General features: G+C 41.6%; 1 protein-coding gene across 2 annotated transcripts in view; it reads right to left on the minus strand.

Annotated features, from left to right (window-relative positions):
- Positions 1–17,722, minus strand: part of ephb1 (EPH receptor B1) — a 264,549-nt gene that overhangs the window by 28,171 nt on the left and 218,656 nt on the right. Inside the window, exons 9-12 of one of the 2 annotated variants that reach the window (XM_074687825.1) lie at positions 16,163–16,227; positions 8,163–8,285; positions 5,833–6,080; positions 3,065–3,280 (exon numbers count right to left, since the gene is read on the minus strand). In XM_074687825.1, coding sequence (XP_074543926.1) covers positions 3,065–3,280; positions 5,833–6,080; positions 8,163–8,285; positions 16,163–16,227 — 652 coding nt within the window. Of the gene's footprint in view, positions 1–3,064; positions 3,281–5,832; positions 6,081–8,162; positions 8,352–16,162; positions 16,228–17,722 lie in introns of both variants that reach the window. The other variant, XM_074687824.1, reaches the window with a different exon arrangement.

The raw sequence follows: 17,722 nt of genomic DNA on the forward strand, positions 1-17,722 counted from the left end.
CTCTTGACTACAAATAATCGGCCTGGAAAAATCTATATTGGTCTATCTCTAGTTTCTGTACCTAAACATGGTACCGTTTGACTTTATGTGATTGGGTACTTGGTATTACAGAAAACATTCGGTGGCTACCTGCAAAGGTTCATGATTCAGTACCTATTCCCAGTGTGCACGTTTTATTTCCCAAACCATACAGCCATGTTAATGTGATTACATTCAACCAAACAAATACAGCTGAGCCCCGCTGCATTCACCCCGACACAAACTCTTAGAACCCCTTAAAATAATTAGCACACATCACCTCAGCAAGACCAGAGCAGTCCAAGTATTGTCCTGTGAGCCTAATTAATCAGGACTTTGGTAAGCAGCCAACAGAGAGGGAGGACAGCCCCCTTCTGTCTAAAACCTCCACAACATCGCTCCAGACTGAACCCACATCCAGGGTTAACGCAATTACCAGCATGTCCTCCCAACCATACATCCAGCATCACAGCACAGGCACTGTAATTGGTCTGCCTTGAATTGCGGGGAAAAATTAGAAAAGCAGTAGAGGGAAAGAGGTGATTAATTTGCTGGAGGAGGAGGTCGATGGCGATGTAAATCACCGCATGTCAGCGCAATTTAATTTCCCTGATTCCCTCGGCCTTGTCTGCCACGCAGGCCTTGCTTGCTGATTGGTTAGCATCAGGTCATAGCTGAAGAAGTCGTGGAGTGAAGGGCACCATGCATGGTTTAATTACAGTATAAGACCCTGCATGGGACCTGTAGACCCCCACTTTCCTCTGCGCTTGTTTGCATGTTTCCCTGAATACAAAGAATGAAGGATCAGTAGGACTTCTGACACGAAGTCTGTAGCAACATTAGCTAAATCATTATGAATTGTTCACATCTGTTAGTGGATCGCATTAGGCTCTATTTAAGAATTTAACAGGCATATTGATGGTATCAGTCTCTCAGTACATGCTGGGTTATGAATAAAACAGCTCCCCTGCTTTGGAGGGAGCAGAAATAGTTTTTGGAACTGAAGATTTCATCTGGATGGCCATGATAATAAGGGAGAGCTCTGTGTAAAAGTGAAGCACAACCAAAGCTTTGATGTGTGCTTTTTCCAAAATCTCTACCACCAAAAAGCACGGTATTAGAAAAAAGAACCAAACATGCAGCCATCACAACAAACTTCAAATCTCACCTGCACTATTGACTCTCCAAGATAATGCCCCTCAAGGAGACTTTGTTTGCATTAAACAACATCAAAATGCAGGGCGCAATCTATAATCCAATCCCAACCTTTTACACCCTGTTGTATTAGCAGGCTCAGCGGCGCAGACAACAGAGGTGCTGCTCCTCTTTGTTGCTACAGAAGACCAATTCAGCAAGGTTTAGCCCGAGGGGTCAAGGATACAACACAAGCTAATCCTGCAGAGCAATTAGCCCTCAGCTACACCAATGTCAGGTCGTAGCTTCTCTGTCCACACCTGGGCTAACACTTCTTGTCAGTCAGGGGCCTTAACTGGGCTTATGCTTTCTGTTATACGTTTATTTTTCTCTTAACAATTCCAGAAGAAAGCATTTTCTACTAAAGCTGAGCTACAAAGGGGGAATAAGACAGAAGCAATACACCGCGTTATGTATGATGGGTTTGCTTCTTCACCTATATTTAGATGAAACGGATTATTTTGAGAACTCTCTGTTCATACCTGTGTGGCTCTGACTCACAGGCTATTTGAATGCATGCTTTTGATCTAAAGTTTGCATGTGATAAGTTACCTCTGAAACTGCTTCTAAAATAGGTCCTCATTGTAACATAATATATTCATATTTATCCGTAATATATACAGTTTTGCCACCGTGCTGTACATTTTCAGTGTATACAATGAATCATGTTCAGATGCAGCCCCTGAGGCAGTTTCATAAAACAAGTGAAACTCTCTTCTCCCAGGTAAGACCAGCAGAATAGGATGAGTTGGCCACAGGAGACTGGTGACCCAAAGCATGAGGAAAGGTAAAATACAGGGCATGGAGATTTCAAAATAAAAGAAAATATGAGAATTCTTGGTGTATTTATAATGCAAGTGTATTGAGCTTTGAAGTCTTCCATTAGGGTGTATAATATAGGAGTGTGCTCTTCATCCTCTGACCAGATTTGCAACCAGAAGACCTCATCGCCTGCTAAATTCAGGCAGCAACACGCATGATGCATTGGCAGTAAACAAGCTAATTTGCACCAAAGTCTCAAAGCAGAGTCAATGAGGTGATACTAGACACATGCACATGGGCACGCAGACACCCGCCCACACAGAGACACACATGCTTGCCTCTGCCTCACAAACACACATAATATCATCAAAATAAAAACAGACACACACACACACACACATAAGAGCCGAGGCATGCCGGGAGTCCTAATGACCTACGCCGTGTATTTGCGAGGGTGTATGAGTGTGTTTTGAATTAGGAAGAGGAGAGGCAGAAGATGAACTAACGATGGCTGCTAATAATTACAGATCTGTAGTGTGGAGGAGTTAATGAGGAGCCAAAGCCTCCCATGATGCCCCAGTAATAATGAATGAGGAGTGAGAGAAAAGAGGGAGGGAGGGAGAAAAGGGGGGAGGAGGAAGAGGGTGTGGGGGGGTGGTAGCTGTCAGTTTGAGAGGCCGCAATGCCCTTTGGTTCCTCTGCACTCTGGGCATGTCAACGAGAGAGGAGCCTTCCCAGAGGAGGCTTGTCTCCGCACTAATGAAGATGTGACAGACCCTTCGGTCCGTGACTTGCAGAGTATAGGAAAGAGGAGGAAGGAGGACAAGGAAGGAGGAGCGACAGCTTCTATAAAATGAAAGCCACTGACAGCATGAAAGGTTTTCTTATACCTTCAGATAGAATAAGACACTGTCAGATAAAAGCCAAGCTGATAAGACTGACAGGTAAGGGTTTTTAGGGTGCTTGAATGGCACCATCCATAATTAGGAAGTTGACGACACATTAAGAGATTTATAATCGTGAGAACACCATGGGAGCACAAGAGCTAATGTTCCTGCATGATAAAATAACAAACACTGTGTTTACTCACCAGAGAGCTGGTGTAGCTGGGATCAGATGTGTCATCCTGGAGGTAGCGCGACAGCCCAAAGTCAGACACTTTGCACACCAGGTTGCTGTTGACCAGGATGTTCCGCGCAGCCAGGTCGCGATGAACGTAGTTCATTTCTGAGAGGTATTTCATCCCGGCTGAGATCCCACGCATCATTCCCACCAACTGGATTACCGTGAACTGGCCATCGTTTTGCTGAGGACACAGAGGAACCAAAACAGAAATGTAACAGAAATGCAATAATAGCCTGGGGGTTAATGACTCAGCGCTCATTTGAGGGGAGAAAAACAAAGCTTGGTTGTTTTTATTTGAAATAGATATACAACATTAGTCAGATCAGCGTTGCAAAGGCCCCATGTAGAAGTAGCATCCAGAATAGCTGACAATTTGGCTTTTAAAGAGCGAGAAAAACAGCTAAAAAACTGTTAAGAGGCTACACATTATTTGTTTTATTGATGGTCTCTTTTTACCTGAGATAAGTTTAAGAGTGTATTCACACCTGTGGCTTGTTTGCTTCGTTCCGATTCAGGAGCAAAAATGATACAATTGTAGCAGTTGTCACTAGGTTTGTTTGTGTTCACAAGGCAAAAGTCTCTTGCAGTCCAAAGTTGTAAACAAATGTCACATGCGATTGATTTTTTCTCTCATTGGTCAGAAATTATACCCGGTAGGCGGGGAGTTTCCTTATCTTCGTTCATTCATTCATGTTCTTACCCGCCATGGAGCATCAACAAAGTGTGTGGCTAGTTTGCATTATAGCGTTTATCTGGCTCATGTACCAGTGTGCGCCATATGAACAACATGTGCAGTTTTTTCAACGAGGCACTTCATTTCCGCGCTGTTCCATGTTAGCCCACGACTCATAGTTTCTGTTTTTCAGGCTTCTCTACTTCTTCTTCTGCTGTTGTTGATTCTTCTACTCATTCTTCTTCTCCTGTTTTGACTGTGCAGTTGTCAACCGGGCTCATTACTGCCCCCATCACTACAGTGTGAGCCACAGTTATGAGTCGGCTGTGCCGGTTGCCGGGGCATTTGTGTTCTCTCTGTGCAGGAACCGCTACAGGGCTCAAATGGAAGCAAACCGAGACCACCTATTTTTGTCAATCTCGACCCACTTGTTTTGAGCGCGAATGCTGTGTTCACATATGCCTAAACGAACCGGACTTTCGGGGGGGCTGCCCACTGTTTCGGAACAACTGCCCTAAATGATCCACTTGTGAGAAAAATGAGCAGAAGAATCAACCAAAGAGAAGCCTGAAGAACACAAAAAAATGAGTCGTACCAAATGCTGGACTCTACTTATAAAAATACAGAGGTCTACAAACTCCTGAGGCAGCGAATGAGTGAGAGGGGCTTCCGGCGCTCCCCTTGAGCAGTACCACACCAAAGCTAAAACACTGAGCCAGATAAACGCTTTAATGCAAACTAGCCACACACTCTGTTGATACTCCATGGTGAGTAAGAACATGAATGAATGAACAAAGATAGGGAAACTCCCCGCCTTCCAGGTATGATTTCTGACCAATGAGAGAAAAAATCCATCGCACTTGACATTCGTTTACAACTTTGGACCAAAAGAGACTTTGCCTTGTGATCACAAACAAACCATGTGACAACCGCTACATCTTGATCATTTTGCCCCTGAATCTGAACACAGCAAACGAGCCACAGGTGTGAATACACCCGAAATTTTTGTTTTATCAAGTTGGAAATTAGCAGTTGGGGTGTAGACCTAATGTAAAATACTGATAATCTTCTAAGACATATCAGATCGATATAAATGAGATGTCTTTTTGGCTTAAGAGGCCTTGGATTTACTCTAGCATAGCCAAAGAAAGTAAACCACAAGGGGATGTTTCAGGTTTAAGTTCCCACTAGCAGCAGGTTGATGGGGTCACTTGTTTTCACGTTAGAGCTCTTCCTTCTTTAACAGTCAAACTGAAGTTACACTCCTCCATTAAAAAGGATCGATATGCAGGGCACTTTTCTCTCCTTTCAAATCCTCACAATGTCCAGAAGAAAAGTACACTTGTAATAGATAAGCAAAATGGATTCCTGAAGCCAATCTTGCTCATTGAAGGTGTTGAAGGCATTGTTCCATTCAGGCATGCGGGCATCCATCTCTTTAGCATCAGCACACGGTGCCCGAACCCCTGTGTGAATGCTCTGAAGAGCAAGCTTTGAACCGCCGCAACACAGTAACAAATAAGAGGGTAAAGGAGATCGATGGAAACACAAGTCGGATGTGGCGGTTAGCAAAGCCAACTTCAAAGAGCCCCTTTAAACCCACCCGAGATCAAAGTGGAATAGAACACCAATCCATGAGATTGAGAGAGGAAAAAAAGTGAGTTGAATATTGATTAAGCTGTATGTCCGCTCAATCCTGACTATAAAAGAAAGAGTGAGGAGTCCATTAATAGCTCCAGGCATTAAAACAGAAATTAAAGGCTGATAGTGCCAGTAATGGAAATTTCCAATTATGAATGATTGAAATCTTGTTGGTTGTCATGGAATATATTCTCTGTTGGCGACAGATAGCTTTGGAGGGCTTATTCTAATCTGAATTAGAAGGGATTCTCAGCATGAACGCCTTTTCTGGCTCTGTTTAACATTTCATTCTCAATAAGCTTCTTAGTTTCTGAGTGTAAGGTTTCTTTTCAACTTGTGAACATGACTTTGATCAGCCTATATAACTCTGAGCAACTTTCAATGACACCGTGCATGTGCACCCCGGCAGTATCACTCACCCTGAGGAAAGAGTCGAGGGCGCCGTTCTCCATAAACTCAGTGACAATCATGACCGGACGACTCTTTGTGACGACTCCTTCCAGACGGATGATATTTGGGTGGTCGAACTGGCCCATGATGGACGCTTCAGACAGGAAGTCCCGCCTCTGCTTGTCCACGTAGCCTGCCTTCAGGGTCTTAATGGCCACATAGATCTCCCTCTTCCCAGGAAGCTTCAGACGCCCCTTGTACACCTCCCCGAATTCACCTAGAGGTGAAAGAGACGCAGTCAAAAACTAGAACTAATCATCTTTTGTCTGATCAAAAAGAGATTAGGCAAAAGATTAGAAGGGCTGATGAGATCCAAAGCTATTCATTTATCATGCTTATTGGCAGCTCATGTCCCTTGGTGGAAATATTACCCAAAGTGATGTTATAAATCTTAATTTAGGGTATATCAAGCATGCTGAGTGTTGTCCAATACTCCTCCAGTGTTGCTCCTTCGTGATATCCTTCACAGCATGGCTCCAATGACTCACAATGTTCATCTATCCTAAAAGCCTGCCAAGTATTTTCATATTCCCCAAGCTAGGTAAAACAAGCAGGCGCTATCTGTTAAATATCTGGGACCTGTTTGATTAATTATCACCCCCTTGGTGTCCTGGAGAGATACCACACAGTGAAATCATCAAAAAATGGAAACCTGTAATTAGATAGTCTCCTTGCTTTCTTACCTCTATGCTATCTCTGTCACTTCCTCACACCTTGCTTGCTGAGCTACTCCAGCAACAGCCTTTCAAAACAGGAGGATTTTCGCCTCTCTATGAACTGACAGCAGCATGTTGTGTCAACTGCAAAAAAGCGTGTCCTGTCCCAAGAGGAAGACGTGTTGGAGATTCATGGGCACACCAAGATGAGGCTATTTTTGCCTCTATTTGCAACAAACCAATCTGTCGATCTTTGTTACGAACATCTTAACAAGACAAAAGACTGTCTTAATACAAGGGCAGATCTCAAAAAGTAGAGGTACAGAAAAAAAAGACGTTTGTTGTAAAGGCTGACATTTTTTCGGGGATCCCATGGGTCTCGGGATACCCATGGGATTCCGGTGGGATGGGAGGCAATTTTACCATCAATCACTGGATTGGGACGGTACAGGATTAAAAGTTAATGGGTGTAAAATAATGAACAAGCCTACAAACCGCAATAAATTGCTGCGACTGTATACTTCAAACTTCTATAACATTCAGTAATAGTGCTAAAAAATTACAAGAGCAGAGTTTTAGACCTACTGACTAATTCTACCCATGAGGGCAGGAGAAGTGTAAGATTAAGTGCACAAGTGTTCCCTGAACAGATTAGTTTTCAGACATCTCTTCAAAGTAGTAAGGGACTCTGCGGATTATATAGAGTTAGGTAATTCATTCCACCATTTAGGAGGAGAAGAGTCTGGCTAGTGATTTGGAGCCGCGCTGGGCTGGGAGCACCAGGTGTCTTACACAAGCAGAGCGTAGTGGGCGAGAAGGAGTGTAGACCTGGATGGGGGACCCCAGGTAGGCAGTAGCCATTCTTGTCAATGTTTTGTAAGCCAGAAGAAGAGCTTTGAATTTGATTTGCGCTGCTACTGGAAGCCAGTGACCTATCTATTAAACTGACAGAACTGGATCTCTTGTTGCAGTTTTTTTAAACAGCTAAAAGTATTGTCAAGGCTAAACGGCAAGAAGTGCTCCATAAAATTGTAAAAAGAAAGGTCATATAACTAGGTTTATAACACTAAGGTAGACATTTTTGTTTGGATTGAGGCAATAAATGGCTTCTAATTTTACCACAGATGAACTGTACCTGTTGTCATATCTTTAGAAATAAAGCTGCATAACTTGAAGTAATTGCAAAAAGAATGCGGAGAAAGTCAAACCAAATTCAATCTATTGCCTAAAAACTATAGGAAGGGGGGAATGGGAGCGGGATGGGAGTGGGAGTCATTTTAACAGGATTGGGACGGGACAGGATTGTTTTCTGTGGGGGCGGGATGGGACAGGAGTGAAAATCCACTCCTGTGTCAGGCTCTAGTTTGTTGCTAGGTAGAGCATCCAAAAGCAGAGAAGCCATGGGAATACCCCACCAGGTTGAGTTATTTCTAATGCTGTTAGGTCCCAAGGCAGCTGGCCTATATCCTGCGAGTGTACTTGACATGGGCTCTTGACATGTTCCCATCACATGTGGCTCCTAGAAAAGCTGAGCTTTCGACCTTGAATAGACTCGAGCTTAGATTGTTTGAACACAGAAATATACTTAACATACAGAAAAAAAGAGACATGCTCAGGTTGTACCATGATACGTGTTTCCATACCTGCCCCGATGACCTCCTCGATCTTGACAGTAGAGACATCAATCTCCTTGGCGAATTCTCGCACAGCCTCGTTGGGGTCTTCGTAGGTGAAGGGATCAATGTAGATCTTCATCCCAGGGGAGCCTGAGAAGTGGGTCGGGCAGCCCAGTGGGGAGGGGCAGTTAGACATGTCGGCTCGCAAAGAGAGTTCTAGAACAACCAAAGTGCTAAATGAGCTTTCCAAGAGAAGACACTGTGGTCTGTTTTAATCAATGTCTACCGTTAACAATTGATGATTGCAATTGGCCCTTCAGTCACAGTCTAATTCGCAGCGTGACACAGCTTTACCTACAATCACTTATATAAGCTCTTAACAATCTTAAATGGTAATTACTCTCTTTGCTCTATGGTCCACCTCAGAGATTATGTGACTGAACATTAGCACAAAGTGTGTGTGGATGAATTCAGCGCACAGGTTATGAGTGGAACAGACAACAAAATAGTGGTTTGATGATTCAGTGCTTGGAAGAGGAAAGAAGACACAGAGGAAGATGACGGATAGAGGGAGAGGTTGGGGTTTATAGAAGGAGTGAATGTAGACAGATTTTTTTTTACCCTTTTATCCCTTACCCCAGCAGTCTCTGCTCTTTGATAGTGGTGGAACCAATTTCCCTGCAGCCTCTTCCCTATAGGAGCTCATAAAGCGATAAAACCACTGCGCTATCAACTAGCTCTTTATGCTGTTCTGCAATAGGTGAGCTCAGTTCACAGAGCGGGGATGTGTGCAAATGGAGGCTGAATTTTCTGTCGACAGGGCGGGCGGGGATAAATGAAGAAAAATACTTGTAAACAAATTCAATATGCTTTGCCACGAGACAAACACTGCAGACGTCAAATCATCATTTCTACAGTGACACCCAAGGGCAGCACTCTTTCTCAGAGCTGTTAAGTCAAAACTCAGCAGCCATGATTGGAATAAACCCATCTCCATCAAGTCAATTTGTGCCTGCTCATTTGCATAAGCCACAGAGAGAGGCAGAGGTCTCCAGAGACCGGAGCAGGATAAGGTCTGGTCTTGGAGGGATCAAGGTGACTCACCTCGCTCTTGACTAGAAGCTGATTCTAGTTAGCGCTCTAATTGCCTTGAACCCTTCCTGTGCCGATGTAATTGCTCATTAGAGATTCCATACAGATTGGATTCCAGTTAATCCATCAGAGGGTTTACAGCTTTGAATTCCATAAAGTCGTCTATTTACAAGTGTCGCCAAGCTGCTCGCTCAGCAACACCACTGGGTGGGACTCAAGATCTCAGCGGGGAGCGTATACACAGAAACAAACAAGCGCCAAAAACCTCAAGTAAGTGTATACACACAGTACCAAGACCCATTAGCTTCTAATACACAGTGCAGAGCCCACTTTCATGTATAATTTAAAATGCAAACAGTTTATCCCTCTCCCTCCCTCTGGTACAGCCGTCTCTGATAAACTGGACACATCTTTTATGGCCAGTGGATAAAAAATAGATCCTTGCTTTAATATTTCATAGATCCTTCATCTGAGTGTATGAAGTGAGTGTATCCTTACATCAGTTCTATTTTCATCCGATGTATAAAACACCAAGCCTATCAGAAGAGAACGCATGTCTAATCTAATTGTGACTCTTAGCAGTTAATGCATTTAATCTCACAACTTTTTGGATTCAGGGGCCACATAAAGGACATTAAGGGGAAATGTCGACAAAGTCATTCATTCCTTTAATTTGGATTATATATCTTTTGACAATCCCTTAGCGAGGAAACAATTTCTATCGTGGTTTAAGTATTTTGTTGACTGGCATAATTCACTGATGTTTGGAACACTTAACCATGTTATTTTCACCAATGAGAAGCATTTAGCCAGCAATTAGTCTGCCCCAATCATTCACTGAGTGGTCCTAATGCATTCACAAATCAACCGCAGCAGTAACGCTGACTTTAATCTATCAGTGGCTACGGGAACAATTAAATTACTGATCCCATTTTACAGGATTTACATATTGCCTAAAGACAAAGAACAATGTCAGTAAGTGAAGTAGCATCTTCATAAATGCTCATCTGTTTAAGTTAAAGAGGCTTTTTTCATTTCAGTTGTTTAGCAAAGAAACATAATTTCTTCTGATTGCTTTTAGCTGACGATATTTGTAATTTAGAAATTCAGCATATAGTAATTATACATTTATGTGATTATCTACTTGGAGAAAATTAACATCAGCAATTGCAAAACACTGTATGCCCACAGCGAATACATTCCTATGCATGTCAGTCCAAGAATCCCTCTTATCCATTCTGTGGCGCTGTGAATATGAGTTGAGTTTACTTCCTAAACACAAAGTAATTATCCGCCGTTTGATGTCAGAAAATCATTTATCAGACTGAGTGCAGCTCATTAGTATGGAGATCACAGAAGGGATCTAAAACTTGTATGGAATTAGCAACCACATTTATATTGATGTTTGTTTAGGCCGTCTGCAAGTCTTCATTTGTTGAAAGATAAAATTCTGATCAGTTAATGAAGATTTGACCTCTGCAGATGCTTGACAAGTTTGTTTATGAAACTGACAAACTGAATTCCACTGCATGAATAAGGCAGATTTTCCGTCAATGTCGTGCCCACGGAGCTGCACATTTACTCTTTTTTCTGCTCTACACAACAGTGTAGAGTTATCACAAGTAAAAAAACACTACTCATCTCGTTTCAAAATATCAGTCAATGTCAGAGAAATATTTTTAAACAGGAACTTTTAGTGTGATGCTTAAAATCCCAAACAATGACAGCAGTAATTGGCATTGGGAAAAAAAGCCACAGCGATTTAGTCACTCTTCTTACTCATAGTTGCTTTTTGCTTTTGAGGGTTATGTAGAGGTATCACTATTCAGTGTGTTTCATAACCAGTGGAAAAACTCCTCACTTCATTTTGAACAAGTTTCCAAGTCTTATTAAAAATCAGTGTGAGCATCCTATACTAAAACCGGAGCTACAGCAGAAGCTACAAACAAACAGAATTTGAATGTAAAGTTGTGTTGGTGGTACTGCTGCATGTAAGGAGGCTTTAGGGCACACAGCAAACACGACGAAAAGTCAGTCTGTGTTTGATTCACTGCGAACATTTTTAGACACTCATCTGTGCTGTGTACAGCACAGATGTGTTGCCACAAAATGAATTTTGCTATACCGTAATTACCGTAGTAAAGCCTTGTTACACATAGTTAAGTCCAAGTAGTGGTTAATCTATGCGGGAGATTTATTTCTCTTGACGCAAGAAGACACTTTTCTGCCACAGCCGTTCTGAAAATACACCTTTAAGGCCAGTAGCACCGAGTCAGTGACTTGACGAAGTAAACATTTATCGTGCAGAAAGCGAGACAACTGGTGTGCATGATGAGGGCTACCCTGGTTTGGACAAGGGCTGTACATCACTATAGGTAAGTGTCAATGGTCAAACCTCAAAACCTAAAATGTGATACAACCATTTTTTAGCAAAAGTGGGAGTATCAAAATCAACATTTTGAAGCAAACTGAAACAGTAGTTTGTGGACTGTGAGCCGCTATGTTTTTCATACACTTTGAACCCTGCAGCTTAAACAATAGTGCGACTTATTTACAGATTTTTACGGTCTAACAATTTTCATGGCCTCGTACGATTAAAACCAATAAAATTCTAGATTATTTTCATCATCACTAAAATAAGTGCCAACGAAAAAATATGAGTTTTGACGGAGCTTTGACGGGGTTTAGGCATTAATAGCCAGCCTGCTCTGGTGCGTCCAGGCGAAGTGGCTGCTGTCATGTCAGCGGGTGCTTCTGCTGATGGGAAAGGTACAACAAGGGTTCTGCTGGTTTGCTATAAGTTTGTTTTCACTTTATTTTATCCAATCAACATGTAGCAACAAAATGCCTTTGATAGACTCTTGTTCTAAGGATAAAGCCTGCGCGCTGTCCAGTGTTACAATATTATTGCTTTTACTCCTTGTGGGTGACGATTATAAATATCTTAAAACAGTATTAAATGATAAGGAAAGCCTACTTTAGATTGATAAAGCTATGGATTGAACAACTGCCTCAGAAGTTTTTTTTTTTTTTTTTTGGTTGTGGTTCAAGCTCTAAATCTGAACTCTCACCCTCTGTTCTCCAGTCAAAATCACTGCGGAAGAAACACGTCACTGAAAAATTCTGTCTCATGCCACAGCCATCTGTTTTACAGCAGCAGTGTTTAGAGGAATTAAAACTCAGAAATCTTAAGTGTTTCATTAGACAACCTTACAGGCTTCAGAAAACAGACAGAACATAAATTTAGGAAAACTCTCAGAACGAAAAACTAGTAATGTTAATTTTAACAAACTTATTGGCTTCCAAAATTTTATTAGTTAATTGCTCACCCTTTTAAAATAAAATGCAAAAAAAAAATTTTTTGTCTGCACGTATTTTTCATTCCTCAGACCTAGGTCACTTTCCAGTATAGTCACTTGAAGCTTGAAATGGGATAAGCTTCTCTTCTAAAAGCATAGTGTGAGCAAAGGCTTTTTCCTGCTGGGTAGGATGTATACACTTAAAACAGGGAACAGAGTCAGAATCACGTTTTGGAAAGACTTTACTTTTTTACATGTTGGAAAACCGCGATATAATACCATTATCGCAATATGGAGGAGAAATACTGTGATGTAAATTTCGGGCCATATCCCCCACCCCTATTACAGGATACCAGGTATAACAGTGGTGGTTACTAATAATAAGCTGATTTGTTTATTTGGTAAAAATAAACATCTAAGCCGTTCCAGCTCCTATTGTTTCTATAGTTGGAAAAGACGTGTGTTCATGCATATTCCAGTCTGCTTGTCATGACATCCCACCAACTGTGTGGTGCAGTGTTGGAGGTCTGAGTTTCATTAACAGGGCCACTCACACGCACTGCTGAATTTACAGCGTGTGCAGCATCCCTCACTCGACGCCTGTCACGTTAGGTGGGCTGGAAATGACAGGCATCACCTGACGTGTGTGGCAACAGCCTGAACAGTAGCGCACTTTAGGATATTCACCCAAAACAATTGGCTGTGTGGCGCTATTTAATTGTTGTGTTGAATCTTGTAATTACAAAACTGCCAGTCAAATCTTGAGAGAATACAGGAAAACAATGAATCACGGGTTGGAGGATTACTTCGCGAGTGTTGGCGGTTTTGAAGGTTGAAGGAATGAACCTATGAATAGAATCTCAAATCAGCTTCTTCTTTGCTCTCCACTTTAAATTACTCATTTGATGATTAGGGCTGCAAGCATGTCTGATCTTTTGTTTATTCTCAAAACTTATGCTAATTGCGTTTGTTTTTTCCCTAAAGATAGCCGGTGACAAAGCTGACTCCTCTGCCCACAGTTGTCGTAATGAGCCCCTGGCTGCCACCGCTGGAGCAGTGACAAAAACTAACTCTTCTTAACACTTTGCTGAGCTGGACTCAACAAAACCCTACCCCCTTTGAGTGAGCCCGTTTAAGGCTGCTAAGTCGGCAGTACATCCAGGCTTTCATTTGAGGTACAATCTCATACACTCTCCTTTGTGTGGCAGGGTGTTGGAAGTAATGTGTGTCTCGCTGGGCTCCTTCCCCTCATCAGTCTGTAGCAGGGTGATACTCAAAACATGACTCAATCACAGCTACTGCACAGCCTTGAGAGAAGACTGTCAGTCAGTGTCAGGGTGTAAAGGTAGAAAAATGTAATTTATATCCACAAATGCCTGCCACCTTAAGTTTCCACTCATGTTTTTCATTATTATATTCTGTCATAACCTGAGCTTTACATGCATGTCATATAGTTTTGTCAACTATATGATGAAAGTTTGTGGTTATTGTCAGTGTTTTTGAAATACTATTACTGGAAGCCTGAAATTGTGAGCATGTTTTTCTGAACTGCAGCACAGTGACGCGCTACAAGCTAGGTATGTAGCTTTAGCTGATGTTGACTTAAACAAAGAGATGACAGATGGCATTTTGGTTTAGATAATGGAGTTTGAGTTGAAGGTGAGCTGTTTCAGGCTAACTCCAACGGAGCGACGTGTAACTAGCACAGGCATGTGAACGTTAACCTTGTGGGAGACGCTAGCTCTGCTAACATTAGCCACACTAAACCAACCCTTTGATGCTGCTAAACCTCAAGGTTATCTTATGCTTGAAAATGTTGAAACAATGAGTATTATTTTTGATTTTTTTTGGTTCAAGGTTTTTTTTATTACCTCTAGACTAGTTTGCCACCCATGAGACAAATAAAATTAGAGGGGGCAGATTTTTTTTTCATCATGCACTTCGAGAAAAACGTTGAAATTTAAAAAAAAAAGTCAAAATATTGAAAAAAAAGTCGACATGCCGAGAAGAAAGTCGGAAAATAAAAGCAAGAATAAAGTTGATATAGGATGTGGAGAATAAAGTCGAAATGTCAAGAATAAAGTCGAAATGTCAAGAATAAAGTTGAAATGTCGAGAATAAAGTCGGCATATAATGGCATAAAATGTAACGGCATGCATCTTTGTCATTCTCCTCACTGGATTTATTGAGAACTGGGATGGAACAAAGGAGACATCGACTTTTTTCTAGACATTGTATGTTGATTTTTTTTTCTCGACATTGTATGTAGACTTTATTCTCAACATCATATTTCAACTTTTTTCTTGACATCCTATTTCAACTATTCTCGACATTAAATTCCGACTTTTTTCTCAACATGTTGACTTTTTTCTCAACATTTCGACTTTTTTCTTGACATCCTATTTCAACTTTATTCTCAACATTATATTCCGACTTTATTCTCGACATGTCAACTTTTTCTCAACATGTCAACTTTTTTCTCAACATTTCGACTTTTTTTCTCGACATTTCAACTTTTTTCTTTATTTTTGTCACGGGTGGCCCTAATACTCTTCCGTAGTAAACAACTAGCATATAATTAAAAAAAATATTTGTGTTACAGTAAAGCAAGGTTAAAAACAAAGCAGGATTACAAACAGGCTAAATGCTTTCAGAGAAAGCTTTTTTAAAAAGAAAGGTTTTCAGGCCCTTCTCGAAAGGGTCTGTTGCTTGTGGAGCCCTCTGGTGCTCAGGGAGGGTATTCCACAAGCGAGTAGCAGCTGAGCTAAAGGCCTGATCACCCATCGTGCAAAGCTTAGTCCTGGGGTCAGAAGGAGGTTGTTACCCGAGTGGAGGCGCTATGAGGTTTGTGGTGTGAGGAGTTCTCTTAGGTATGGGGGGGCGTTTCCTGGATGTGATGATGAGATAGAAGGGAGATTTTGTATTGAATCCTGAATGAGACCAGAAGCCAGTGGAGGGAGTGAAGGATGGGTGTTGTGTGGTTATACTTCTGCACCCTCATCAGGATCCTAGATTTTGGATTTAGTGGAGTTAATGTAGGCCCTTGCTAGGAGTCCGGATGAGGAGTGTGTTGCAGTGGTTGAGCCTTGACGAGACAAAGGTGTGGACGAGTTTTCACCTGCTTAAGAACATCCTTAGCCTTGGTGCTATGGAAAAACTGTTTTCCATTTTGTGTGCTGTGACAAAAAGCAAAAGAAGTCCCTGCACTGTATCATGTGGGCTATGAATAGGGTGGATACAGCTAGTTATTAATCATGAAATGCCTACGATAAATCATGTGCATACCATCTATCTTTTCTCATTTATTCAGGTTATGTCAAAGAGGCAGCAGATGCAACCCTGTCAGCTGAAATAATTTGCATTGCTAATTGTGCATCAAAAGTCAATAAATGCATCTCATTTTATATGTGTGTGCATATATGCTTGTTTTTAAAAAGAGATATGTGTGTGGGACTGACCATCATGCTTGTTGAAAGAAGTATCACCGCTCAGGAATTTTAAGCTAGTTACTTCAGGAAAACAGCACGTGGTCCCATAGATCTGCTAAATGAGCTCCTAAGAATAGGCATACAAAATATACAGCACCCACTTCTATCAGCTACTTCAAAGGGACAGTCTGTATCAGGATGGACTCACCTCTTCCTGTGCTGTAATGTTGCAACTTGTCGCTGTAAACAGCCTCCTTGCTGTATGCCCTTTTCCTGAGGGAGGAATGAATATTTAGGGAGAAGAGAGACAGCAGACAGAGAGGAAAAGAGGGAGATGATTAGATGAAAGAAAGTGTAAACGAGGTCTTATTACTGTTCATGTTTCTGTGTATAGCCTGACTATGACGTGGCTGAAATTGAATCAGCTGCAGAGGGCTAGCAATGGCAAATGAAGTTTATGAAAATGAGATGATTTTTAATTAGACCTCGATAGGATCTCTCTGCTTTTCATCTGTCTCCTCTGCCTCGGCATCAAAAGAGTCTGGCCCGTTTGATGAGCACTTTGCTTGCTCAAAGTTGCACGCAGCACTGCAGAAAATTCCACTTTCATATTTCCAAAGCGGGGACAGATAGGAATGTGACAATGTGACAAACTGCTGGCAAATTAAATTGACTTGAATTGAGTAAGTTATCAGGTCAAAGTTGGTGTTCTTCACTTCTTTGTGAAACTGAGTGCTTCTTTTAAAAAATACCAACTTATTTTATTTCCCCAACAAACTGGTTGCTGTTACCACATGCTCTGAGTTTTGCATTGTGCAAAACATTATAATGTATGGTGTAAGCATGTGGCTGTGTCCCATTAGAGTCCTGAAATAAATGAAGAGTTACAAGCTGTCACAGTTGTTGGTTTCTGATTACAAAATGTACAATCCATCTTAATGTCACACAAATCCATCTTGATATAGTTTGCCATGTGATGGAAACGGTAATAAGAAATGAGTCACCATGCAGGGCCCGTGTGTTGGATTATACAGTGTTCTTATTAATATGTCTCTCTGTATTTCCCATTGACTGTATACAGAGTGGACAGCGTGGCTTCACCATTCACCATTGAACAGTTATAAAGCCAAAATACCCCTGTCACAGGTAGGTTGGTAGTACCAGTCTGTGCAGGAGAGACTGTGAGGGGTTCCGGGCTGAGGGGAGCCGGGTGACATAAATATTTTTTTTTTTTTTCTTTTGAGCGTCTAATCACGTCTTGGCCAAGGGGCAACATCCGGTTAGTAAAAATGAAGCCTATGTGGAAGTGCTTAAAGTCTCTGTTCGTCCAGAATCCGCTTGAGGCTGGCTGCAGAAAGACTGGAAGTCACATACACACCCAGCCATAAAAAAGACTTCAACAGCACTAAAAAGCGTATTTGCAGCCTGGTTCAAAAACAGCTTGGGTCTAAAATGCTGATTTCACTATCGACACAAACTGTACGGTAATTTTTTTCTATCCCTGCGGTTTAAAGTTATAAGAATGGTTTGTTTTTCCAATCAGAGGCACAGCTCAGGTTAGGGCTGAACAATTTATCGTTTTCAGATCAAAATCGCAATTTTAGACAATGCAATTTTGAGATCGCCAAAGCAGCAATTTTTTTGCAGCGCTCCTGACTGACTCAGGATCTGTTGTGTCAAGTATTATACACATTTTGTTTTACAAATTTGTAAACAATCTATATGTTAAAAGTGCTGGTAAGAAGGTCAACAACACAAAGCCTTTGTT

Source organism: Halichoeres trimaculatus, unplaced genomic scaffold (genome assembly GCF_033239565.1).
Source record: "Halichoeres trimaculatus isolate MK-OKI-2021-1 unplaced genomic scaffold, fHalTri1.1 fHalTri1_scaffold_15, whole genome shotgun sequence".
Classification (NCBI taxonomy): Eukaryota; Metazoa; Chordata; class Actinopteri; order Labriformes; family Labridae; genus Halichoeres; species Halichoeres trimaculatus.